At 41.1% G+C, this 27117-nt stretch overlaps 1 protein-coding gene across 1 annotated transcript in view; it reads right to left on the bottom strand.

Moving 5' to 3' along the window:
• neurl1aa (neuralized E3 ubiquitin protein ligase 1Aa) overlaps positions 1-23623 on the bottom strand; it is a gene marked incomplete at both ends in the record, with an annotated part of 49060 nt that extends 25437 nt beyond the window's left edge. The window contains 3 exons of the mRNA XM_083978430.1: positions 11061-11382; positions 11675-11925; positions 23590-23623. Of these exons, the coding sequence (XP_083834556.1) occupies positions 11061-11382; positions 11675-11925; positions 23590-23623 (607 nt within the window). The remainder of the gene's footprint in view (positions 1-11060; positions 11383-11674; positions 11926-23589) is intronic.
• Between the last annotated feature and the right edge of the window lie 3494 nt (positions 23624-27117).

The following is a 27117-nucleotide window of genomic DNA, read 5'->3' as shown; positions in this document are numbered from 1 at the left end:
GGAGCGTTCAGATGACTCTCCTGTGGAAATATTGGACATTTGCTGGAATACACTACATCATGTGGCTGTATTAATATGCTTACATGTAAACCACTGTATAAAGCGATAATGTCGATCTTGTAGACTCCAAGAAGTGCTTTCTCTTTGTGAGAACTGTTGGCTTTCTCTCAAGAATAAAGTAAGATCTTGAACTTGTGTGCCTTGATATACTGTATATTATGAATTGGAGCTATAGGGATTTACAGGGACCATTATAAAATATCCTCTTTGCCAAATGCAACAAGGGTTTATAACTATATCATCTTTGTCCAATAGAGAACACACTGAACTCTAGGTTTTTGGCACAGTTCTTACAGGATTACACCATTATTTATTTATCTATTTATTCATCTATTTATGGATGTTTTTAATGGATATACAGTATATAGGCTTTTGCTATATATCTTATTTTCTATTGCAGCAATTGCACTTACTGTATTTTCTATTGCACTGATGTGAATGCTATCGCAATAATTTCCCAGCCTGGGATGAAGACAGTATACCTGTCTGTCTGTCTATCTACTGTATCTATCAATAAAATTGAAGTGAAAAAAACAAGAGTTTTATAACATTATGTGTTATGTTTTTTCAAAATGTGTATACATTTGTGTAAATTTATATGAATGTCTTTTAGTTTTACCACATTGCTTTCACCAAAGTTATTACTGAAATTTGTTAACAAAGCCTGACTGAAATCCAACTGGACAGCTGAACAACCAGAGATTGGACGCATTATCTAAATGTAGGCTGACACTAAAGATTATTGTTATTATTGAAAGCAGTGAGAACAATGTTTTGGCAGTTAATGGTTTATGTAATCTTGAAAAAACAGTGTAAACACCATAGTCATTTATTTTACTTAGCCTACTTTATCTGACTATGATTCTAAAACTTTAAAACATTCAAATCAAATGACAGTTTTGTTTGGAAACTGACTGAAATGATTAGTTCAGTCTTTAACAGCTGTTGGTTGACTGATATCGGACTAATTGATCAGTCACTTGTTTCAGCTCTAATTCAATTACTGTACCTTTATTTGGAGGTGAAACCAAAAGAGCAACCAAAGAAAGTCTTTATCGGGAAGTGAAAGTTAAGCCAGGGACTTGGCCTGTGCTGCTTCCAACATGCAGCTTCACTCGCACCATCTGGCTCCTTGTCCAAGTGCGTTTGGCTAACCTCTGCTTTGTTTACAGCCGGCTCCTTTATATTCACCTCACTGGGTTCACCCATCACAGCTCTCACTCAGTGCAGCATTGATATCACTGATAAGATTGATGGGCAAAACTGCAGAAATGTGACCAAAGCAGTAACCACAGCACATGACATGACATGTTTGGGAACATTATTTATGATGTACTTGCTTGAACTGTGCCATAAAAAAGACATTCATGTAATTATTAACTTATCTCAGTCTAAAAAGTGTATGACAGGATAGTGCAGGGTGTTTACTGTCCTGGCACTGCTTCAGAGGAAGTCATGTATTATGGAGGGTCTTTGAAAAGCAAAGGGGACTTGAGAGCAAAGTTGACAGCCCAGTTACAACTAGTTTACCTCCATTAAAAGTTATCTGTCTAATTACTCACTGCTGTTGCAGTTCAAAACCGAATGATTTTACTAATATCATCTAATGTAGAAATGAGTGTACTGGAGTGTCCAGCAGAGGTAGGTACAGCGATTCACAACTGAATCTAAAAGCCAAAGCCTCTGAACTGTCTGACCAACAACCATCAACCACACTCAAGTGGAGAAACACAACATCGGAGGGGTCGCTGCGCTTGATGTCTAGAGGTCTCTGCAAAGCTAAACCCACTACAGACCCCGAACCAGCACCAAAAAGGTCAGATTTACACCGTCTTCTCTGCTCTGTGTGTTTTTGTTGGAGGGTCTGTGTGAAGCATGAGGATTTGTAAGTGCTGCTATTAACTGGGAGGCCGAGCCCTGCCAAGTCAAACACCAGCGCCAGACAAGTGCTCGCAATAATCAAATGATCATTTCTCCCAGAAGTATGGGAACCTTCGACTATCCCTCTCTCCATCTTCCTCTTTGCTGATACGCTGTTACTTTGGTCACTGCAGACGATTTAGCAGAAGTAGAAGTAGCCGAGCCCAGACAACAGTGGGGGAATTAAACATTTAAAAACGTTTAATAAGTGTTTGTTTGTCTAAACACTTTTGGACTTTTACAATTAAGTCTGAATTTTAGATGAGCCTATTCTGATCCCTCGGTGAGTTCAACTTGTTGTCATTAGATATGCAATAAATTTTTCATGTTAATTAGTCTCCCACTTGCCATGGGCGTAAGAAAACATTTTCAACTGACACGAGAGGAGAAAAGCAAACTAGATTATAGCACTGACTGAGCTAACCCACTTCTCTTCATTACCTCTCACTCCTCATACATTTACCCCTACATACATTCATCAAATTTGGAATTTTATATTACTGTATTATTATTACTTATTTGAAATTCCCCACCTTTGTATTGAGCAATAAAAAAGACTAAGATTTGTTGCGATAAGGCTTTATATATCCTTTGTCTTGTGTTAGCTTTCTACTGCCATCTATGGTGTTTCGGGTCAGCTTTGACCCGTGTTTTAAATCAGCTGCAAAATACACTAAAAACATTTTTTTTCATCCAATTTGTTTTTCTTCTTTTGGTTACATTGTTAGGCTCCTTATCCATGAAAATATTGGTTTTAATATTTTTTGGTGTGGGCCCCTGGGCCTTTTTTTGTCAGTATGCCCCTTGGCTTCAATTGAACCTTCCTCTTGTCAGCTTTCTGCTTCCATCTATGGTGTTAGGGTCAGTTTTGACCTGAGTCTTCAATCAGCTGTAAAACACACTAAAACAATTATTTATCATCTCATTTGTTTCTCATCTCTTGGTTACATTGTTAGGCTTCTTTATTCATGAAAAGGTTGGTTTTGCACTTATGATTTCAGTTTGAACTCTCATTATTGTTCTTATCGTTATAACCGGGTCAAAATTGACCCTAACACCACAAATGTCATAATTTTAACCAGAGCATTTTAGAATTTTGTGAAAAAAAAGAAGTTTTATTTTGTTTAAATTGAAGTTCCTGGCAAAGTCAAAAAGCCTTGATGCTATAAATAAATTTATGTGGTACTTGTATGCATGTAAAACCTTAAAACGGGTCACTGGTGACCCAAACACCAGAGAAAGGATATATAGCACTAAATGATCCCAGACAAGGCCTTCGAGTCATTTTGACACCTAGAAGATTTGTGCTTTATCACCACTTCCCACACCTGTAAATTAAAAGGGAAACCTCTATGATTTCCTTCACTGACACAACAGGGTTTAAGCCACTCTCCCACCTGCATCTGGCCCAACCAGCTGGAGAGCTACACATGCTTTTTCCATTAGAGATGACATACTGTACTTTGTTTTAGCCTCGTCAACACTGACATGTTGTGAAAGCTTCAAAACTGGGCGACCCTTCCTCTTGAGATGATCTGCTGTCAGAACTGTGCTGGCTCTTGTGACACAGCTTGTGAAAGACAAAAAAACAAAACAAAAGAAAACCAAGAGCCAGCTAGGCCGGCCACAACCTCATCCATCAAACATTCACACATTGTTTCAGTCTAACTGAAACACTTTAGTTTCCAGGATAAGTTTTTCTTTCACCTAGCCCACATCTGTCATGTTTACCCAGAGCACATTTCTGCAATCACTGGTGATTCGTCCTGCAAAATAAACAACGCATGCTACCATAAAAGATATGGTGGAGGGATTGTGGTTCCATACAGGAGATGCATTACAGAAAGAGGAGCTTTTTTTTTGGAATCACATTTCCTAAGTAACTTCACAAAAACAGGCCATTTTCAAAATGTTTCATTCCAACAGCTGCTGTGCCCTTCATCTAGAGTGACAGCCAATACCGCTTCTTTCTGATGCCACAATGCGCCGTGTAATTCGATCCATCACCTGTGGACAATCTGGCATAACACGGCAGATGTCAGAGGCTCTTTTAGTGTTTCCACCACGGGCGTAACAGCACTTCTCCTGACGGACAACACGGACCGGCCTCTCTGTTCCAGGACACCATGTGGGCTGATTTGTGTCTTTTGGGTTGACGGCGAGATTGGCCCGACTCCTTCTCTGTGACTCAGCCCTGGTTGAGAGGTGTTAGAAGCCTTGTGGCTCTGCAATCAGACTTTATTCTCTTTTCCTTCAGGGAAGTCCCGCAGATGGCCCCTTTTGATTAAAGCTCCTCTGTGACTGACTCATACAATCTGAGTCCTGCAGCCCTCACAACAGCTGGAATTACTCAGTTACTCAGCCTCCTTCCTCGTGTCAAGTAGAGTCCTGCTGTGTGCGTGCACGCGCGCGTATATGAGAGTGACAGCAAAACCTTAGGACCGCGGACACGGCTATATATTAAACAACCTTTGTGGCTTTTAGGATTTCAAGCCTGTGGGGACAGTTTCTGTCCGCCCTACAGATTATCCTGAGAAACTCACATCATATTGTATTTGCCCAGTTCAAGGCCAGACGCAGGTAATCACCTGCTACCTCAGGCACCTACGCAGAGATGTCACAGATCTTATCCCACACCTTTTCCCTACCTATCAGAAGCCTTATATATTACATAGGTTGCTAAGCAGCAGCAGGAAGAAATCACCACATGACAAAAGCATGTCTTTACGTAGGTGCGTGTCACCTATACATAAATGGTCCTGAGACCTGGCAATGTATTTTTGTACACTGTAGTGCACATCACATTCAAGCCCATTTCTCTTATACTATGCATGTCCTCTTATTAAGTCCTGTTGTTCACTACAGAGGACAACTGGCCCTTTATAATGATATCTTGTGTGTCTCTTTTAAAAACTGCCGGCATGTCAACAAGCACATTTTATGGGAAAGAGTAAATGTGAGCATGATATTGACAATTTTAAGTATTTTGAGTCCTATATGTTGATTGTTTATTATAAATAAACATCTTAGCAACATTTAAGTGATTTTTCAGAACTGGATTGTTTACTTTTCACATGAAAAAAAGCTAATTTTACTAATGTACACTGTAGTGGACATGAGGACTCTGTACTTGTGTTTCGGTCACATGTTTTTCAGGGACAGTTTTTGACAGAGGCTGAGTGAATTATTTACAAAATCATTGAGGGAGATTCAGAAATAGATTTATTGGAGGATGAGAGTCAAAGGAAAGATGATGACCCTGTAGGAGAGTGTAAAAGTCCAGATGAGGGCTGGTGAGGTTCACCATCAGCTTCTATGGGCCGAAACCAAAACATAGGATTTTGAGGTTTTAAATCAGTGCAAAATGAATGCTTACAGAAATATGCTCCAGAAAACAGATCCCATGATTTTATTCTTGACTCTTAATAATGATTAATCAATGGAAACTGTTCATGGATGGACAACAAGCTTTTTGTTGAGGTATTAAGCATAGGAGCATAAGATGCAGCCTGTTTCTCTTTTGCTCTAAAATGTCTAAATGCTCAATGAAATACCATCTCAGGAAGAACGTCTAATGATGAAATCCCAAAGATAATGTAGTTGATAAAAAAGAATTAAAACCCCATATTGGTATTAGTTTTTTTGATATATTACTGTACTTTACAAGATAATTCTAGTCTGTCCATGTACATTATAAGCATCAAAATATTGCACGTTTGAGAACAATATAGTCCTGTTGTAATGCCCACTACAGTGCACATGTTGTAAAATTAAAATCGTATTTTTTTCCTTGCAATTTGTTCTTTGTTCCAACACTTAATTAATGTAAAAAAAAAAAAAAAATCAAAATCAGAATTTTTTTCCCTGGATCTCAGGAGGATAAGAAATAGCATAGTGTAAGGGCTGTGCTGTAATGTTCTATTAGTTTCTGTCTTAGCTTCATTAGCAGGCTGCAAGTTGGGCCAGGAAAATCTGAAAATTCCTGTCGTGGCGCTTGCAGAGGTGTGAAACCAACCACCCCTTGTTCCTGTCATGTACGATGTATCCCAGTGGTGATTGCTGCAGGGCGGATTATCACGACGCAGCTTCTATTTCAATCTTTCTACATCAAAGGCGTCCAAAATGTCGCCCGCAGCCATCCTTCGCTTTCTGCTGCCGCAGTGACCTCAGAACAGCCTCGGGATGGTGAAGAGATGATACATCTCAAGACACAAAGGCATGCGCATAAGAAGTGGCTCTGAACGTGTGCAAAGACATTTTAAAAAAAGTGAAGTGCTATATATTGTGGAAGGCATTCAGGATGGAGTGTAATTACTACAGCATCTGACTGACTAAAGCTCAACCGTTTGTTGTTTTCGAAATACTTTCCACTGACTGACCGTTCATCACTTAATGCAGATATCTATTCAATTTCAGATATTTGAAGGCTCCATATTTTACACTTTTTCAGTGTTTATCTGAAGTGTTGACATCATAATAAGATGTCAGCTATTGGTACTTTTAAGAACCAAAAGCTCTCTCTGGCTTGTCTCTGGAACTCTATAGTGAGAAAGAGGAGAGGTAGAGAGGCTCTGAACTTTCTTTCCTGGCTCATTGCGTTCTGTGTGATCGAGGAAAAATCTAGAAATTGAGATTTTAAACGAGCACTGCAGAGAAAATCTTGTGACGCCATGCAGGCGGGGGCTCCAGGGGGGCGGGGCTTAGGGCATGGCTGCTGGGCAGTAGGTACTGTATGAGCCTAGACCTGTTTTATCAATCAATATCAATTAATCAGTGAATGAAAAACATTGAAACATGGAAATCTATCTTACATACAACCTTTTAAAGGGATAGTTCACCCAAAATTCAAATTTCACTCATTATCTACTCACCCTCATGTCGACTAAGAGCTGTGAGAATTTTCAGAGTCCTCCGTGCCTTCTCTGAGTTATGGTGAGGGGTCCGCGCAGCAGTATTTGTCCATATAATGGTTTTCAATGGATACCAACTTTCTTCGTCCAAAAAGACACACCAAAAAACATCCAAATACCTCCATACTGCTCGTCTGTAATGTCCCTCTTGTATTGAAGCCCCGACATGAGAAATTGTTCCGCCGGTCAGTGCACTGACACAGGAAGAGCAGTGAACTGAGACACTGGGAGCTTCCGCTACAAACAAGCTTAAAATATAGACTTATTTAATTTTTTTCTGAACAATTTCTCATGTCGGGGCTTCAATACAAGAGGGACATTACAGACGAGCAGTATGGAGGTATTTGGATGTTTTTTGGTGTGTCTTTTTGGACGAAGAAAGTTGGTATCCATTGACAACCATTATATGGACAAATACTGCTGCACGGACCCCCCCGTAACTCAGAGAAGGAACGGAGGACTCTGAAAATTCTCACAGCTCTTAGTTGACATGAGGGTGAGTAGATAATGAGTGAAATTTGAATTTTGGGTGAACTATCCCTTTAAGGCTGTATCAGAAATATAGTCAAATCAAGGCCTCGATGTGAGTTGCCCCTGTTTGGGTTATAGATTAATTAATTATTTGATAAAGGACAAAAGAGGATGAAATGAATTTTCTGTCGATTATTAGAGCAGGATCCCTTGACCCTGCACAGATAAACAGTGTAGACAAGGAACAGGAGGTGGAAATACTAAGTGGCACAATCACAGCCTGCAGGCCCGCGTGACAGAGCCTGAATTGCACATGTCTTACTATTAGTCATGATAAAGCAATGCAGCCACCTGTGAGCACAAAGAGCCTTTAAATAAAATGGATAACATAATGCAACAGCTGGAAAGAGAGGCATATATACAGCGGTATGGAAACAGGTAGATGTGCTGATGTGATTTGGCAGAGTGAGCAGGAAGTGCAGGCAGTGGATTGTGTTTGGAGCTGAATGGAGACACCACTGGAGGCCCCACTGTTAATTTACATTATGAAAGGGCTGCATACACTAGCTGTACAAAATGTCTTTGAGTGAAAAAAAAAAACTTAATCCACCATAGAATTTTAATTCAATCTTTATGTAGGGAGGATTATAGTATTTAGAAAGGAGGCACAATGAATAATCTCACTTGCTGCTGGAAAATGGAGAGAATCTACTGTAAATGTTATGGATCCTAGAGGGGAAATGTGGATATCAAAGCAGTAGAGAAGAGGATGGCAGAGTGGAGAGAGATGGGGATATTGAGAGTGAAGAAAAGGGATTTGAGACAAAATGTCTGCAGTTGTAAGAACACCTTTTTCAGCCACAGCTAAAACCAAATTTGTTCAAATAGGGCGATTTACATGCAGAAAATGGCTGTTTACCACTGCTGCTTCTTTATCTGTGCGTTTCCCGAGCTACAAAGGCTTTAATTGAGAACCCAAGCTCGGGGAAAGAAAAATAAAAGCTCCTCAAATGCCAGATAAAATAAGGAGTGAAAGCAAGGGAAAGGCCTCAGATGTGAAAGCCCTAGGGCTTATCTGAGGAGAGTGAAAAGTTCACGCAGCATTGCGCGCAGAAATGTGATGCAAAGAGACGGCACAATTTACCACTGAGTGGCACACAGGCTCTGTCTGGTTTAGATGATGTATTTCTATGTGGACCTTCGGTGGCGTTCTAGCCCTCTGAACCGGCCCCTGTTTGTGAGGGCAAGTGTCATTCACTTGGCCCGCCCCGAGGACCAGAAGCCCCTGCATATGGTCCGATTATTAAAAAAAAAAGACAGTAAATGGATAATTTAAGTAGGGCAGAGGAGATTCTTGGTTCTTGATTCAGATGGTGCTGTAGGCAGTGTTTTAAAGGGATGTGCCTTTTTTTTTTAGAACTACAAAACCTTGGTGGCAAGCTCAGCTGTGATTTCTTAACAGAATCATTTTCTGCATGTTTATTTTCTTCTGATAAGCTACTGTTATTTCCATTGCACAAACTCATTTATTTTGAGTTTGAGTTATGCCACTTGCCATCAAGAGAAAGTCAAATACAGGAAGGAGACAACAAAGGATATGGATCCCCTTGTACTCAAGACACTGAATTTCTCTCCACATCAGCCTGGGGACACTGTGTCAATCAACACGGCACACAATCACAATCAAATGTGCTATCTATGGGACATGTGACCCCTGGTCTATTTTTACAACATGCAGAGGGGATGACAGCAGTGAATCTCCAGGCAAAACAAAGAATGCATATACATTCTCTCACATCAAAGCCTTGGCCATACTATCCTGTGCTATGCTTTGGTGGTATGTAAGCTACAGTAAGCCACATGTTCCACATTGATAATACGCAACAGTGCATTACTCATAGTCCCCCCCCCCCCCCCCCCCCCCCCCCAAACTGTCGTGCTGCTTTCGTGTAAACACGGGGCCAAACCTTGGTCAGATATAGATAGCCCCTGTTCATTGTTATTCTCTTACTTCATGCATGGCTTTACTGTAAACAGGGACAGGAAGGTAAAATACCTGTTTACAGTAAACACATGGACACAACTACTCCTGCTCATCATCAACAGATATGTGGAAAGTGAAAGCACCAAATTGTGAAGGTTGTCTACCTTAAAGGGATAGTTCACCCAAAATTCAAATTTCGCTCATTATCTACTCACCCTCATGTGGACTGAGGGCTGGGAGAAGTTTCAGAGTCCTCCGTGGCTTCTCTGAGTTACAGGGGGTCTCGGCGTAGCAGTGCATGTCAATATAACGGTTGCAAATGGATACCAACTGTCTTCATAACAAAAAGACACACCAAAAAACATCCAAATACCTCCATAGTGCTCGTACAGTATGTAATGAAGAGGAGCTTCCGTTACAAACAAGCTTGAAATATAGACTTATTTAATTTTTTTCTGAACAATTTCGCATTTCGGGGCTTCAATACAAGACGGACATTACATACGAGCAGCATGGAGGTATTTGGATGTTTTTTGGTGTGTCTTTTTGTTACGAAGACAGTTGTTATCCATTTGCAACCGTTATATGGACATGCACTGCTACGCCGAGACCCCCTGTAACTCAGAGAAGCCACGGAGGACTCTGAAACTTCTCCCAGCCCTTAGTCCACATGAGGGGGAGTAGATAATGAGTGGTATTAGATTTTTGGGTGAACTATTCTTTTAAAGGGCAACTACAGTATGCAAGTCTGGTTGCTTTTCCCTTTGTTTTGCTAACCCTCCTCCCGGCCATGTGCATTTGTTTACAACAAAGCCAGCGAGAAATCAATCAATAGAGCGGTACATAACGTTATTTATCATATACGATGTTACCATGTGTATATTTGTTTAGTCTTATCTGTCATAAACAAGAGGTTACGGGTTACGGGGCACATTTGTGCCGCAGTGCCGTGGAGACGAGAGCTGGGACACCGGGGCGGTGGCTCTGATCTTGCATGGTTGGTTTTCAGCCAAAAGACGCTAAGTGGAAGCAGAGAGTCTCCATTCTCCCTAATAGCAAGTTACAAGTTATTTATTAAACCATCACATTACTCCGAAGCTGTTTCATTAAGGTAAAAATGTAGCATAGTTAAGCTAAAAATCCTGCATAGTTCCTCTTTAACTACTTACACCAGTACAGAATAAACACTGATGACAATGGAGGATGCTTTGATAGAGTTTGTACTAAATTGCATGAGTTTAAAACATGATTTTTTAAAGCAATTTAGGTGGTTTCAGGTCATACAGGACACATGCAGCCTTCACACAAACAGGAGCAGCGCAGGTTCTACCCATGTGTTTGTTTATCTAAATGAAAACCAATGGAAACACTATTTATACGCATGGTTTTACAGAGTGTTATATGGAGGATTGTTTCATGGCTGGGAGCAGTGAGTCACCACAAGGTTGCCAGGCAATCAGAGGAGCCTCCAGGACGCAATTATGCCTGGCCAAGAAACCATATTATTTTCTACTATACACTCTAAATTCTCTACTGTTCTGTCTATTTCACTTTATAATCACTTCATCAAATTACTGTTAACTAATTGCAAATTATCATGAGGCCTTTGGGGCCCTTGAGGGTGTGGGGTCCAGCCCCTAGAGGGGTTTTTTTTCTTGCTTTGCCTGGGTTGTTGTAATTCAGCCCTGCACCTTACTCCTCTTTAGCAAGCTTACCTAGCAGCTGCACTCCGCGGGTCAGACCGTAAACATCGATCAGGGCCCAGAGGGGCTCAGCTGTGCGAATTCCGCTGAAGAACAACATGGGGCTGGACTCATTTATGCGGTAGAAGACTCTGCCCTTCTTGTCGACCCAAAAGGCGATAACGCTGCCTTCGTTGGCGAACTCCTCGGGCAGGGCCTTGGCCCAGAAGCCGGTCTGAGACACCAGGTCGGGGCAGGCGTACTTGGGCAGGTTGTCTGGGTTTATCCTGGATGGGTCTTTGGAGGTGAAGCCCAGGCGCAGAGCTCCACTCCAGCAGCACTGCTTTTTAGTTATCTGGAAAGAGCAGAGCAAAAGGAGGTTTACTGGTAATATGTTGAAGAAAAATAAGATCACTTCCCAGAAATTAGTAGCATAATGTTGACGTTTGCAAAAGAAGCTCCAACTCACACCGACTCTCAATTTGTTCGTGACTCTACAAAGTTGTTTTTTTATTCTGAAACAGTGTAGCTACGGCTCTCGACATTCAAAGTGTCAACCTAACATAAAAAACAGCCCAATGGTTTTGACAGCTTAACAGCTCTCAGACCTCAGAGCTCAAGTGCTCCACTCTGACATAACAAAATACCTTGAGGCGGACTTGCTCGTACAGCGCGATGGGCCTGTTGCTGAAAGTGATGGCGTTGCAGAAGCTGGCCTGCCTCTTGACTGTCTTCTGGGCAACGTCCATAACAATTTGGGAACCCTTGGCATTGGGATGGAACAGGAGTGGGCTGGTGGGAAGGGGCCCACTGACGCTGCCACACTGGATGGGCAGGCACCTCTTGGGTTTGTGGTGGCATCTGTGCGACGTGGATGGGAACGGGCCACCAAGGGAGTCTGTGGGCAGAAGAAGAATAAAACAAAGATGAGTTTCTTTGCCCTAATGAGAAGAAGGAGGGTTAGGGTTAGTCTGATCTGACATCTTTGTTTCCATTTAATGAAAAGCTTTGCATTGCAGAAAATGTGATCAGATATTCACTGTACTGTACTTGGGTCTTTGCTGATTATTTGTGAGCAATGGAGTAATAAGCTGATCGGTGATAATCACACTCTGGGTCAGGCAGGGTGACAATCAAATCTCCACTCAGGAGAAGACATCCATCATCATCAAAGCAGAGTCTATTGTATCTACAAGTTTCCTGAACGTCATCTATGGTCAAAACCAGAAGCCGGTTTTGCCGGTTTGGTGGAATTGTACGTTTATGTTTCCATGGTTTTCAGTCGTTGTCATAGTTGCGGTAAATGCATGGATCTATTAATGCTGGCTTTTAACACGGATGTCAATTTGTGTGATATCCACTGTTAAAAGCTGCTGTGATGATCCATGCGTTTTACAGATTTTCATTGAAAAAAAATTAAAAATCCATGCATTTACCACGACTACCGAAACCATGGAAACGTAAACATAAAATTCCACCAAAACCGGCAAAACCGGCTTAGGTTTTTGACGCTTGGAAAAAGGTGGATATATCGACATGACCAGTGTTGTGCCTGAACGTGTTCAATGAACGATCGTTCATGAACTCGTTCATATTTTGGGCGAACGTGAACTGAACGTACTGTATTTCCGCTTGATGAACGTTATTGTGAACGCGTTCATTCTGGCGTTTGTGAACGGCGCTCTCTCAAAGTAGGACTTTGTTCAGGAGTGTGCCAGATTTCCATAGAGCCTTCCAGGCAAAAACTATGTAGCAAAAAAACCACTCAATCTGGCAACACCTATCAGCTGTTTGGATCAGCGGCGCTGGAAGAGGCGGAGTGATACAGCGCGTCGTGCAGCCTGTCTGTGTGGAGGAATACTGACCCAGTGGGTTAGTAAAAGATAAACGGGGTTAGAGAGGGAAGTCCAAGTCATTTGACATATTTGAGAATTTTATAAAAATAGTAACGCAATAGTTACTTTTCCTGGAACTTTCATCATGTTGTAACTCAGTAACTGTTTGGGGAAAGTGAAGTAGTAACTATAACTAATACCACTGGTTAAACTGCTAAAATAATTGCTGTCTGTGGTTCGATATTGGCTGAGGCAAAATTAATAGCTTGTATAGCAACATATTGAGAAAAAAAAGAAAAGAAAAAGAACTATGAACTAGTTCAGTTTTGGAACCGTGAACTTAGTTCAAAATTTTGAATTATGAACTATGAACTGAACTTTGAACTAGTTCATGTAGAAAGTGAACTTTCCCAACACTGGACATGACAGTATAGTGCACCCATATCTATACAATTTAAGTATAATACTTCCACATGCTATCATTTGGATAAATTAAAAAATATAATGAAGACATTATTTTTGTTTTTTTGAAGGAACCCAAAAACTACCATGCAGCCAAATATTACACTCAGTCACGGGCCTCATCCCAAAAACCCAGCAGCTCTATGGCTGCTTGCCAAGAGTCGGGAAGACATGCAGAGGAAGACTTGAGTGACTTGATAATTACATGCATGGGTAGTAAAAGTGTCTGAATTGAGTCTGGCTGAGAGAGGCTGGAGGGGGTACGACCACAGCACTTGAGCGGCTACAAGAATCAACATGTGCTGGGCCAATCTCACAGAGCTGCTAACTGCCAGATTAAAATGACTGAATTAGTATTCTGAGGCTCAACTGTGTTGAATCGTTTGGCTCCGACAGAGACAACCTGATACTCCTCCAATACGTTATATATTAGTGTTCGGAGATGGCAAATGATTTGCAGAAGTCTCAGTATTTTGTGTTTGTGCACATTCCTGCATTTTGTGGTGAAGTGGTCTAATTTATCATTTCGTTGTGCCCACTTTCTCACAGCTTGTCTGGTGTTACTTTTACATCAGCTAGTCTAGTGTGATTCACATTTTCCCCCAGAGTTCTCACCTGGATTTTTTTTGCATGTATTAGAGTTGTACTTGATGACTCAGAAAGCAATAATGCTAGCAACAGCAACTGTGATTGCAGGATAAGTCCCATTAAAGATTCAGTGGGGTGGGTAGTGTAGTGCACTAGATGTCCTGCAGCTGTGATGCATTATGGACTATACTCAGGCTACTGTCACTGAAGGAATCGGTGTGTCTGATTGATTTTCTGCCTGGAAAAAAAAACATCTGCATAAACATCAGCAAACCCTGTTGTTTACTCTTGGTGTATCAGTTATTTATTTGTTTTTTTCCTCCGGTCCAATTTCCAGTCAGTTGAGCTGGAGAGTGGAAACATTTCAACACCAAATGTTTGGCCCCCTATCTGTGGGAATAAGAAAAGGCAGACCATCAATCAGTAAGATGATATATGAGACATGGTCCTGCTTCTAACAGCGTTACAGTGTTTATAAGCATGCTGTGGAGTTTCATTCCAACCCTGTGGCAGTTGTTGCCTGCTCACGAAAATAAGAGGCTATAATTGAAAATGTCAGAGCGATATTTTGGTTAATATTCAGTTTACGGTGCTTTGGAGTCTGTTATAATCACAGGGAATTGTCTGATTTGAACAAAACCTCTTGATTCTTGGACCAAACAGATGAAAGCTAACACTGCAGCAGCAGATGTCCTGTGGCGTCCTGATAAGACCATGCAGCTCGTCTTAGAAAACAACACGCTTTTGTCCCGCCACTCTTTCTTTGTCCCCCTCTTCTCCCTCTTGTCTGTTTTTATCTAGTAATGGCCCATCCAGTTTTTCACCCAGCACACGTGTCTACTGTTCAATCTGGCCACAACCTAAGAGCATCGTTGAGGCCCTTTGTCTTTAGGCAGAGCCACGGGAGAGCGGTTGTTGAATGTGGCGGCACATGCTCCCTGGCACACTGAGCTGAATGCATTACTGGGGTTCCAAAGAAGCGCAGCTGCTGTAGAGGGAAACAGGCAATGTGTGAATTCATGTTCCTTAGCAACCCCTCGTATCTAAAGGTCTTGATCAGCACACTCTTTCACTCAGCGGCTATCAGCTCCGATAACAACAGATGCCTTTTGTTTACTCAGACACAACAACATGATATATATAGTGGGAGATTCTTGCTTTCTGCAGCTCCACTTGTGTCTGTGTTTTAGTCCATTCAAACAAAAGGGGGGCAAGAGTTTACATAGCAAAATTAATTCATTTGTATCGCTCCAATAGATCTTTTAATCAAACGCATTTAAGCATCTAATTTGGTTATTAGTGATTTTCTCTTTCCAAGCTAGTACCTCGTCAGTCAAATCATGTACCATCAAACATAATAAGACATGTTTCATTATTGTTTTACATTATTCATTCATGTATGTATTTTTCCTAATTTTTCCTAAACACTGTATAATCACTAACTTCTTTCTACTTATTTTTCGTTATCTTATCATTGTTATCATTGTAACAAATTTGGTTTTTCAATATGTTATTCATGGGTGAGGTTTTCATATAAGCACTTTTGGGTTTCATACCTCCATTTCGCACATCCCAATCATAATGATTGTTAGATGATATGTTTGTGCAAAATAAATAAAATAAAATAAAAAATAAAAAAGCTAAGCCGTCAAAATATGACAGTAAATCACACCCACCCACACACACACACCTGACTACTGACCACTCTTCTAATGAGGTGTATGCAAACATTCAATTTCTTAAAGGCTGATCTCATCCATTTCAATAGCAAACAGCAGTCAAAGCTCAGTTGTTTAGTCATTTGTACTGAATGTGCAAAAACTGCACCTGTTAGTGTTTTGTTTATTTCCTATGTCAATTATTCAATGTTTACCCAAATTTAGCATTTCACTGATAAAAAAAAAAGAGGACACCCCCTCCAATGGGCTTATGATAAAGTTGATGTGCATCAATTAAAGTGCTCAAATGTTCAATGTTCAATTTCAACCTCAATTGTGAGCAGCTAGAAAGTGAACATAGTGGGAGAGAGGCTGAAACACAGCATAATAGATACACACAGCATGGCTCAGATGTATTTATATACTGATTTAATTGTTGTGGTTATTATTTTCTATAAAATCAGTTAAAATAGTCATACAGGCTAAAGCTGCCTTGCTAGCATGTACAGTACAGTACCACCTTGTAGAACACCTTGCTGTATGAAAACTCTCCACAGTCCCACCTGAGGTTTATGCACTGAGAGCCCATCTTAAAGGGATATTTCAACATTTTGGCAAATTCGCCTATTGCCATAATCCCTATAGTTTAAGGAGTAGGTTCATTACCTTTAATTGTCGGTGCAAGCTCTTTTGAGATCAGCGGGGCAGAGACGCAAGCTGCTCTGATTGTTGCACAATCCAACAACTGCAAAACACAAGTTGTGACGTGCACATTCACCACGCTATGAAATAATAACGTATAATTAGCAATATACAAGCAAATACTTGGAACTACTGCCACTTTTGAAGTCACTCTGCTGAGCAGCCGTGTCTGGGATGTAGTTCCGGTTACGTATTTACTTTGAAAACAACTCTGTCTTGTAACGTAACATTCCATTATTATCTCATAGCGTGGTGAATGTGCAGGTCACAACTCGTCCATGAGAGCATTTTGGAGTTGTTGGATTGTGTATTTAGTTTGATGAGGGAAAAGCCCGGAATTTATGTTTTATGTGCAGCTCGCGTCTCTGCCCAGCTGATCTCAAAATTAAAGGTAATGAATGAAACTACTCCTAAAACTATTAGGGATTATGGCAATAGGGGAATTTACCAAAATGTTGAAATATCCCTTTAACTTCCTGGGTCGTATTTTATTTCTACACTGTAGCGTCACGCCAGCGCCATCCCATATGGTGTTTGGCCTGAGGTCTGTAGCCTATATGTGAGCATGTGTTATGAAGTGTGTGACAGCAGCATTGTATGTACTTTGTATACATTTAAACAAAATGTTTTTCCGGCACACAGTAGCCGTAGCGGTTATATTTCATCACACACTCTTACATCCCATTGTGTAGTTTTAAGCTATTAGACGGACCGCAGCAGCCTCGGGCCTGACGGCTGGTTTCAAGACACCAATTACCTCAGCAACACTCTGGAGTGTATGCTCTTGTCCTGGGAGCCTGAGATGTGACCCCTTCATGTAAACAGCTCCAAACTGGCCCCTGTTAACATCAATCTGACAGCCCTTGTAAACTCCTGTTTGTGCACGCAGCTTTATGCTTGTGTTATCTGGGCAAAAGCAGTTTTTAACGGCCTCACAGGAGCCATTTTCTTGCCAAAGGTCAAGGATTTCTTATTATGAACAAACAGGGCAAAAAGCTTGTATTCCTCTTCCCCGGAGTTAGAGGTCTTTATCCCACTAATAACAACACAGACACACAGACACACACACACACACAAAACAGCCCTCATCACAATACACAGGCTTGTGTGCAGCTAATACCCGTCATACCTCGGTGAACATCTTTGTGGAACATTGAGCTAATCTCTTGCCATTTCATTTGGCTGATGATGATGAATGAGAGGTGAGCTTTGTGTTCTTGGAGGAGCACATGTTTTCCATGCATGCGTACATTACACACACACTTCAGTTGCTCTTCAGTTATAAGCCAGGAAGGCAAATAGGATTTTATAGGCGGGAGAAAACTATTCAAATATTTGCTCAGTATCGGGTATAGGCAAATTATTTCCTGGTTCTATTCAACTGTTCTCCAAATGCAACATTCCTTATGGAATTGGAACCTGAAACTCTCATCACACACTATCGCTCTAAGCAGAAAACACCTTGGTATGCTGAAATAAACATGGACATGCAGACACTGTTGACCCACATCTACAGTACCATATACATACTGTATAACCTGTGCCTAATTTTAGCACCATGAAAATATGGATGAGTCTGTAGCATCCAGTCACAGCAGCACTATCAGTACAGCACAGGTAGCCCCATCCAGCCAGAGCCAATCCTTGTACTTGTTGCTATGTAAAGACCGGCTTAACAATCCTCTGAGACGTTAGCAGAAACAAAGGCGCACGCACGCACGCACGCACACACAGCCTGTGTGGATCTGAGATGGCCTCAGATGTCAAATCTTTAAAGGGACAGTTCAACATTTTGGCAAATTCGCCCATTACCATAACCCCTATAGTCATAGGGGTAGGTTTATTGTCTTTGATTGTCGATGCATGTTGTTTTGAGATCGGTGGGGCAGAGACGCGAGCTGTTCAGGTAACGGTAGATACAGTAGGTCCCCCGTCCCTCATCGAACTCATCAAATACACAATCCAACAACTCCAAAACACTCGAGAAGTTGTGACCTGCACATTCACCACACTATGAGATATACAACACACGAAGCAAATACTCAGAACTACTTGCGCTTTTGAAATCACTCCGCCCAGCAGCCATGTCTGGAATGTAGTTTCTGTTACGGATTTGCCTTGAAAACAACTCTCTCTTGTAACGTTTTGGAGTTGCTGGATTGTGCATTTGATGAGTTTAATGAGGGACAGGGGACTACTGTATCTACCGTTAGCTGAGCAGCTCACGTCTCTGCCCCGCAGATCTGAAAACAACATGCACTGACAATTAAAGGTAATGAACCTACTCCTATTATTATTGTGATTATGGCAATGGGTGAATTTGACAAAATGTTGTACTATCCCTTTAAGCCATCAGCCATGAAAATATCCAGGCATACAGGCTAATGTGAGAAGAAGTAAAATGGGCCAAACAACAAATTCTCCCATGTGTACATATCGAGCAAAACCTGTCATGTGCTTTCTGTTAAAACACATTCTGCCTCATTTTCACATCAGGTGGACTGTTAAAGTCTAAAATTCAGTTATTCAGCTAAAGATAAAAAAAAACAAGCAGCTGGTCTAAGGTGTAAAACATCTCTCTTCCAGCTTCAGTTCTTTATTTGATTTTGCTCAGTAAGTCTGTTGACAGTGTCATTTACAACGCCGCCAACAAGCCTGGAGGGCAGTGACAAACAATATCTTAATGATGTTTACATAGCAGTGTCTGGATGATGTATTCAACCCCAATGACTCATGACAAAAAAGCATTTCAGCCTGATGTAACACCAACTGTGAAATGAATCACGCAATAATAGTGATGATTAATTACCCACATTAACATTTAGCTTAGATGCTTAAAAGCACAGCTCAACCAAGATGGCTTTATGTGCTGCACGCTCCAGCAGAAGCCTGTGTAATGGTTCCTTTTACAGTGGAGTTCACGGGGTGTTACATTTCCTCCTCTGATGTCCAGAGTCCCTTGCATATGCATTTATACTGTACATGTGTGACAGATGCAACACAGTGTGTGTGTGCGTGTGTGTGTGTGTGTGAAACCAAATAGTCTGTGTGGTGCTCAGTAACAGGGAGGCTACTACTGCAGCAGTACTGATAGAAACCGTAGCTGTGGCTAGTATTCTACCTGGGGACAGATAGCAGCAAGTCATACAGGTCATCACTCATTAGATGGGCTGTAATGAAAGGCCCTGACATCCTGCAAATCAACTGCTTCAGTTTTGATGAACTGAGCAAGACTTGTAGCCGTGGTAACATTTCACGGTGGGGGTTTCCACTATGACACCAATCAGACCAGCCTCAGGCAACTCTGTTATTTAAAACTCTTTACTCTAGACTGGCTATGATACACTTTTTGCCTCATGGCAAAACTGCTTCTTTTTTTTTTGCAGCGCACGTCTGTAACTTTTCTTTCACCTTCAGCAAGTGATGTTATTTCTTTGAATCTGCTAAGAAACTAATATACTGTAGTCACCAATCTCCTTCTGTCAGTTTATCTTTACTAGTTTTCATTGATCAATTAGTTCTGGTCTCTCCTCCGCTGCTGTTTCTTCGTCAATCTATGGTAAGTTACCACATAAAACTCAACTGTTCCTGCTGATATTTCACATTAAAAGCTTACAATTGAATGGTAGAATGTACAGCATTTAATCTGAAAATTGTGCAGGAAGCTATGGACCAAGGGACAGCATGAGCAGAATGCTTGAAAATCATTACTGAATGCAAACGGTAGAAGAGAAGAGAAATGTATACGTTTGAATATTTATGGCACGTAGACAGATTACGCCCCTAGTCTCAACTGACCTATTTGAGTTACTAAACAATTCAGAGATACTGGTGATGATTCAGAGGTCTGGCACAGAGCTCAAATTGTAAATCTAGGACTGCAATAAACAATAATTTGCACTATCAAGTAACATATTGAGCGTCTTTCCGATCACAGTGGAAGGGTTAAAGAAATGTCTATCACACCTCTCACCGCTCATGGGAATACTATCACATTAGTTTCTTTGTCCATGCAACTGCAGAAAACCAAAACGTGTTCTTTTTGCGGCAATACAAATTTGACAAAAGAGGCAAATAAGTGATTCTTCAGATATGAAAACGTTCTGCTTTCTGCATGAGGAGGTATTCATTAAAAATAATAGTCTGCACAAGCTAAACCAATATGCTCTAGTTTCCCATCCTGTGCTTACCATAGGCTACTGTAGAGACACTCTGTTATCAATAATTCAAACCCTACTGACATGGCAGAGAAAGGTGAGACAGCAAAGATGATCAAGTCTGACTGACGTCATCCACTACAATCCACTCCTCATCCTACTCTTACCACATGTTCTTCACAAGCGGGATTACACAACAGCAATCAATAAGTCATAATATCACATGACTGAACGCAGTGCATTTTCTTTTGGCTGTGGAAGAGGGGAGGCTGGTGGAGAGGCTTAAGTGTATATTGACTGAGAGATGCTATTCAGTACTGGCTGGGAGTCATTATGTGGTGCTTCCTGGAAGGGGACCTATCATAATGGCTGCTACAGACACAAACACGTTTTGCATACGTATACTGGACAAATAGAAAGATTAGGGTTACACATGAGGGGATCTGTGCCCTGTGTCTTGTTGAAGACAAAGACAGTTGTCCCAGATCATGCTTCCTTAAGTCAGATGCATGATGCTGACACACCCTCTTAAAGGGATATTTCATCATTTTGGCAAATTTGGTAAATGCATGGGTAAATGCGCGTTCCCGTCGGGGGCAGTCGTTTTTCGGCAAGGCGTCTCTTTTCGGCACAACACCGGCTATGCATTCACCTCGAAAACAACTCTTTCTCATAATGTTCCGTTATTATCTCAGAGCGTGGTGAATGTGCAGGTCACAACTTGTCCACCAGAGCTTTTTGGAGTTGTTGGATTTTTATTTGATGAGTTCTGAGGGAAAGCCCGGAAACACCACGAGCCCCCGTGGTGTTAGCTGAGCAGCTTGCATCTCTGCCCCGAAGATCTAAAAACAGCTTGCACCGACAATTAAAGTCAACAACCCTACCCCTAAAACTATAGGGATTATGACAAAATGTTGAAATATCCCTTTAACTAATATGTTCCTGTGATTCTATAGCGACTGTCGAGGCTTGATTAAAAGCTCTGTGTAAACTCAGCATGAAAGAAAATGATAAATATTTTCAATGGTGGCTGACGCCTTGCGTGAGTTATTTACTGTATATTTCATTTATTTGTTACTCAATAAGCCGAGGCATATCCAATGACGTTCCTGAGATCCGATCTGTTCTGAGAAGTTAAGAAGCTTGACTTTTTAAATGGCATCTGTGCAGCTCTGTATAACTTCACATTTGGATACTGAATCAAATTCAGTTCGAATGGAGCCAGACGCTCCATCGAATGAGCCTGTGCAGCCTCAGACACTGGCCCACTTTCAGTCAATCGGGAGCACAGAAGTGGCGCTCCCACACACTCGGCAGACTCAATTATGCAACCGACTCAGCAAACACTGTTTGGATGTGCTCTGGTGCTTCCCACCTGAGAACAGCCTGCAGAAGCGCAACTTTAGAAAGCATAATCTGCTCCTCGGTAACCAACACCTCTGGTAATGTAAATGTTAACAATGAGTATGTAATTGTGACAATTTTCTGGGTAATAGATTTCAATTTAGGAATGCTTAGTTCTTTCAAAGAGTGAACTGGATTTCCCCAAAGCGCACACACATATACAGGAACACATCAGTGGAGGAGTTCAAAAATGATTCTCTTAAATTTAGATCAAAGAAAGAAGCAGAGCAGGCAATCAAGTGCTTTCTATCAATGGCTGTGGGTTGCCATAGCAACAACTGTACTTTAATATTAGCATCGGTTTAACCCTCTTACATCCACACTGGAATTAAAAAGTAACACTTTTTCTTCACCTGAAACTTTTCTGAATGTAAGTTAGCAGTGGCTGTCAGGCAGCAGCTTTGTTGAATTTAACTAAGGTGAACAGCCCGTTGCTATCCATTCATTATAGAAAAGGAAGTCAGCTAAATGTTGCTGATTTGATGACATAATCTTTCAAATAGTTGAATGTTATTTGTGTGTAATGTTAATTGTGCAGTGGGCCATCACTTAATGAATCAGGATACTGTATGCACACACAACAGAGAGTCATTTTACGAGGTGTTTGACCTTGATCCCAGGAGAAGGTGCTATAGCCTTCTCTTCCTGCTGTCTTAGTCTGTCCCTCTTAGACTAATTGGATTAATCTTGGAGCTTTAATTAGAATGATCAGGTGGTCAAAACCAGGAGAGGCTGTAGGAGCAGGGACTTAGCTCCCACAGCTTCACCTCAATAAAATCACTATCTTGTGTTAACAATGTTTCTGTAGGTAGAGTTAGAGTACCAGTATCATACTTTTGGCATTGTTTATCTGCCATGTTGCAGTTCTTCAGTTGTAGCTGTAGAGAGGAAAAGGGGAGCAGCGAGGGCCTCTAATGTAGTGCTTATGATACCCTATAGAAATGCATAGACCAGTGTTTGTAAAAATCACTATAGCATCCCTGTCTGTTGTGATGGGGAGCATCAAACAAGCTACAAGGCCTGAAGCAGACACACATTTACCCACAAACCCACACAGTAGCACCACAAAGCTCCTCAATAGAGCTAAAACTCATGCTAAGTTGTGTTCAGACACACAATCTTGAACAAAACAAATATGTTAAAATATCATCACTACCTCACATCAGTTTGAAATAAATACTCAGCTGTTTTTCTCATAGCCATCACGTGAGATGGATGCTCTGACCTTACTGTGTGCATGAAAGGAGAATGCAATGGGTAATGGAGATCAATGTATTGATTTCCAGGAACCCAGCTGCACAATGTGTCTGTCTATTAATGAGGGGAAACCACAGCACCGCTCAGAGCAGAGGGAAACTCCACAACTTCCACATCCATCACCGAAATGCGCCGCACGCTCCTGCTCCTCAGCCCCAGACAATGTAAACAGTTGATTATGGGATGTACAGTATATGTGTCCGTTTGAGCGCTAGGAGCTGCTGACATCACTGTGTGCTATATACGGTGAATTAATCACAACACAAGTGAACACAGCTGCGCGTCACGACACCTCTATATTCTAATTAACGGAGTGACGTAACTGTGACCAAAGAATAGGCTATAGTAGCAATATGGTACCTGATAATAACAGCCTGTACTGACTGCATGTCGTCTCTGAATTTAACATCGAAGATCCATATTTACATCACAGCCTATAGTTAAATACACACCCCCCCCCCACACACACACAACCACAACACTATATAGGCTACCTTACCGTAAAAGGCATTTCGCGTTATCTGGCCACCCATTGCTTTATTCCTTTACAGTCCGCTTATTATTGCCTGAATGGATTATTCAGACGCTCCGGTTGCACAGCCCATGCGCCCGTGACATGATTGCACGTTCGCAGCCAAAGGCAGCCTATCACTTCTCTCCTCTGGATAGATGCAAACGCTGGAAAGACAGACCTACACCTCCGTCTTGAGAGCGTAAGGACCATACAGTCTATGATAGGGACATAGCAACACCCCCCCATTCACTGAGCGCTCTCTCCGCCCGGGTCCCACTCACTCACACTAGCATTTACATAAAGGGCGGAGACTGTGAGCGCTTTTTAACGCTGTCACTGCCGCCAGGAGCTGCCAAGACACGAGGCTGCTGCTTAGTGACTGATAGAGATGGACAAAATATTATTGTGCACCACAAATATATATAATCATCTGTGTTATCCTCATGGAGTTATAGCAGGTCAATAATGGAAATAAAAAGAATAGCCGATAAGTGGGAATGTTGCTTAAAAAATGAAAGAGGTATAGGCCTACAATGTGAGGCTAAGTATGGATCCAGAGCCTCAGGAGTAAGTGGTCACATTCTTTGCTCTCAGCACTCACTCATTCACCTACGTCCTTCCCAATGTGCCCCAGGCCCCTGGCAGACAGACTGGGTGACCCCTTCAGAGTAAGGCCTCTGACTTGAGTTGTCATCACGTATCCACAGTGACCTCACAGCCCTCAATCACGGACACAGAGTAACTCTGGGTCAGGATGGAATGGTTCATGAAAATAATCTATAGTGAGTTAGAGGTTTTCTCATTTGGCTCAGATTGGTGAAGTGAAACACACAACCTGAAGTTGGCTTACATTTACTCTAAGTGCAATAAAACCTGCACAAGTAAAAAGCCAAAACTTCATCAACACCTGTTCAGCCTGAAAAAACATAAACATGGAGAGAGTGATATCATTCTCACTGCACGTATTAAAAATGGATTTTAACATTGTATCATATTGCAGAGAACAATATCTTGAATAAAATTAACATAGGAGGGTTTAAGTCTTATGTATATGCATAATGGTAGAAAATTCTTGCATGACTTAATGACAAATCTGGAGCCATTTTTTTGTTTTTCTGTGAATGGTGGATTATTGACTATACTGTATGACTGTTGATTAGATAAAGCCTTCATTCCTCCTATGCTGATGTGTCGTATTTCTGGAGTGTTAAAAAATAAAAAAAATGACCCCAAAACCATGGATTTTGTTCACCATTCCACTCCTAACTCTGGGCCTGTGAAGCTGCAGGCTGATCAAATATTGTTAATTAATATTATCAAAATTCTAAGTGAAACTAAAAGATTGAAAGGCTCGGTGGCATTTTCTTTAAGTGGCTTAAAGTCGAGCCTACTGCAGGTAATACACTGATTATGGAGGAGTGACACTTGCCCTTATACACTGGGTCTATGTTCAGTCTATTCAATGAAGAGGGCCAGAACTCTGTCACAGTCAGCTGGAGAAGAAGCATCTGCTGTAGTGGGAGGGAGTTCAAAAGCTGATTGATGTTATTAAAGAGGACTGTACTGTGCTAGTAGGCAGGATAAGCTGTAAGAAACACCTTTCCTGGTTTCATTTGACTAGTTGTATGAAGTTTGAACAGGTATCTTACAGTATCTTTCAACTCTTTTTTATCCACTTCGCAATTTTGACAATGGACCTTTCAGCAGAGCATCCAAGATTGTATGAATGATTAAAGTTTATTAACTGGTTGTTTGCAATGGGAAAACAAATGAGCAAACTGAAATAAATGGGGTGTTAATAACTGAAAGAGAGGCTTTACTGACAGCATGGACCTGGACCTTTACCTGTCATGGTTTTATCATATGAAGAGTTCATTTGCAAAAGCAGATAACTCAGTTTTAAAAAAAATTCTAGAATCTTCATTTTTTATTTACATAAGGTGATATCAGTCAAACCAAAGTTGAGTGACTTTGAGATGTAACAAAACAGACATATCTCAAAAAAAATAAAGTTTTATTGAAAACAACACTATGCAAAGAATAATTACAAAGCCTCAGCTCATTTTTTTCAAAATGGCACTTATCTGCTTTTGCAAATGAACTCTTCATATGGATATGGTGAAATAAAGGGGCAATAAATGTCAATTACACACACACAAAAAAAAATTGCATATCAATGTCAGTACTCATATCAACTGTTCACATGTCACATTCTGTATCATGAATGAGTAACCTGAATGTATCAGTCCTGAGACTGAGACTGAGAGACATTAGGCTTTTATTTTGAAAGAGAGGTGATTCTGATTGTTGGAATTTAAATGTCATTTTGGAATATGCTGAAATTACACAGACATCATCCTTCCAACAGGACATAGCGCTTGAGTGAATATAAAACAAGTGTCTGCATGATATTGCACACAGTATAAGCCTTTGTATTTAAAATTCTGCAGGTAAAATATCAGCATGTCCACATTTCCCCACCACATCTAATGATACAGAGCATTCAACCATAACAAACACTCCAGCCTGCCTGGGATGCTGATCAAAATGAAATCAGGGCCACAACCTCAAGGTTTAGTTAGCTACATGAGACAATGTAGAGACAGACACACACATGGTGCACACATTGGTGAACACAGTTGATGGGAAGTGCTCACAGCACAATGTGAGGCTAACCACATTTGGTTTCATGTATCACCTCTGCAGACAAAAAATCCAGGTTGAGGATTTTAGAGAAGCTGGGATGACTTCATTCTCAAATTAGCATTCTTGTTGAATTTACAAGTTGATAAATCAATTCAGGTCAAGACAAACAAATAAATAAAAAATCTTTCAAAAACAACAGGATTCCATTTCATTTGAATAAATGAGCTGAAGGGTGTTCAGCAACAGGAGAGAATGACCTCAGGTCAACAGATAGCCCACATCTTTTATATGGTCTGACAAAACCAAAAGTAAAACAAACACCAGCAAATAATTGATTCTTAACTCTCCCTAGGGATTAAGACAATACAGTTCTATTTGTCACGTAAGTAAGAGCAGTGCTGGCCAGACACATTTCAGGAAGATCCTCAGGCCCAGTATCAACATGGCCATGTCATGTAACCTTCAGATACACACTACAGGAAAGGCCTGAAGAAAAGTGCACTTCCTTGCCTGTTTTGACATTGGCACTGTACATGAATACATGAATACACTGCTAGAACATCCTTCCTTTGTACGGTACTTTTGACTTCCTGTCTTAAGAACGCAGCCATCACTCTATTGGTCTTAACCTTTAAACAAAAAAGTCTCCTTCGGCCCCGGGGTCTTGATTGAAATTCATGACTCAGTGGGTGCTACAGTATAAAGCAGCATTACATTACCTACTCAGATAACGCAGTGAGGCTCATGGTGTTCTACTCTTCAGCTGGTGTCAAACGCAAGATGATACACTGCCTGTCCGACAGCCAGGTTACATGTTTCGTATTGATTCCATCCATATTTTCTTGTCTTAAGGGGACAGCCCAGTCT

Source organism: Trachurus trachurus (assembly GCF_905171665.1).
Source record: "Trachurus trachurus genome assembly, chromosome: 1".
NCBI lineage: Eukaryota > Metazoa > Chordata > Actinopteri > Carangiformes > Carangidae > Trachurus > Trachurus trachurus.
The sequence above is the reverse complement of the archived record's forward strand: the minus strand, read 5'-3'. Positions and strand labels throughout refer to the sequence as shown.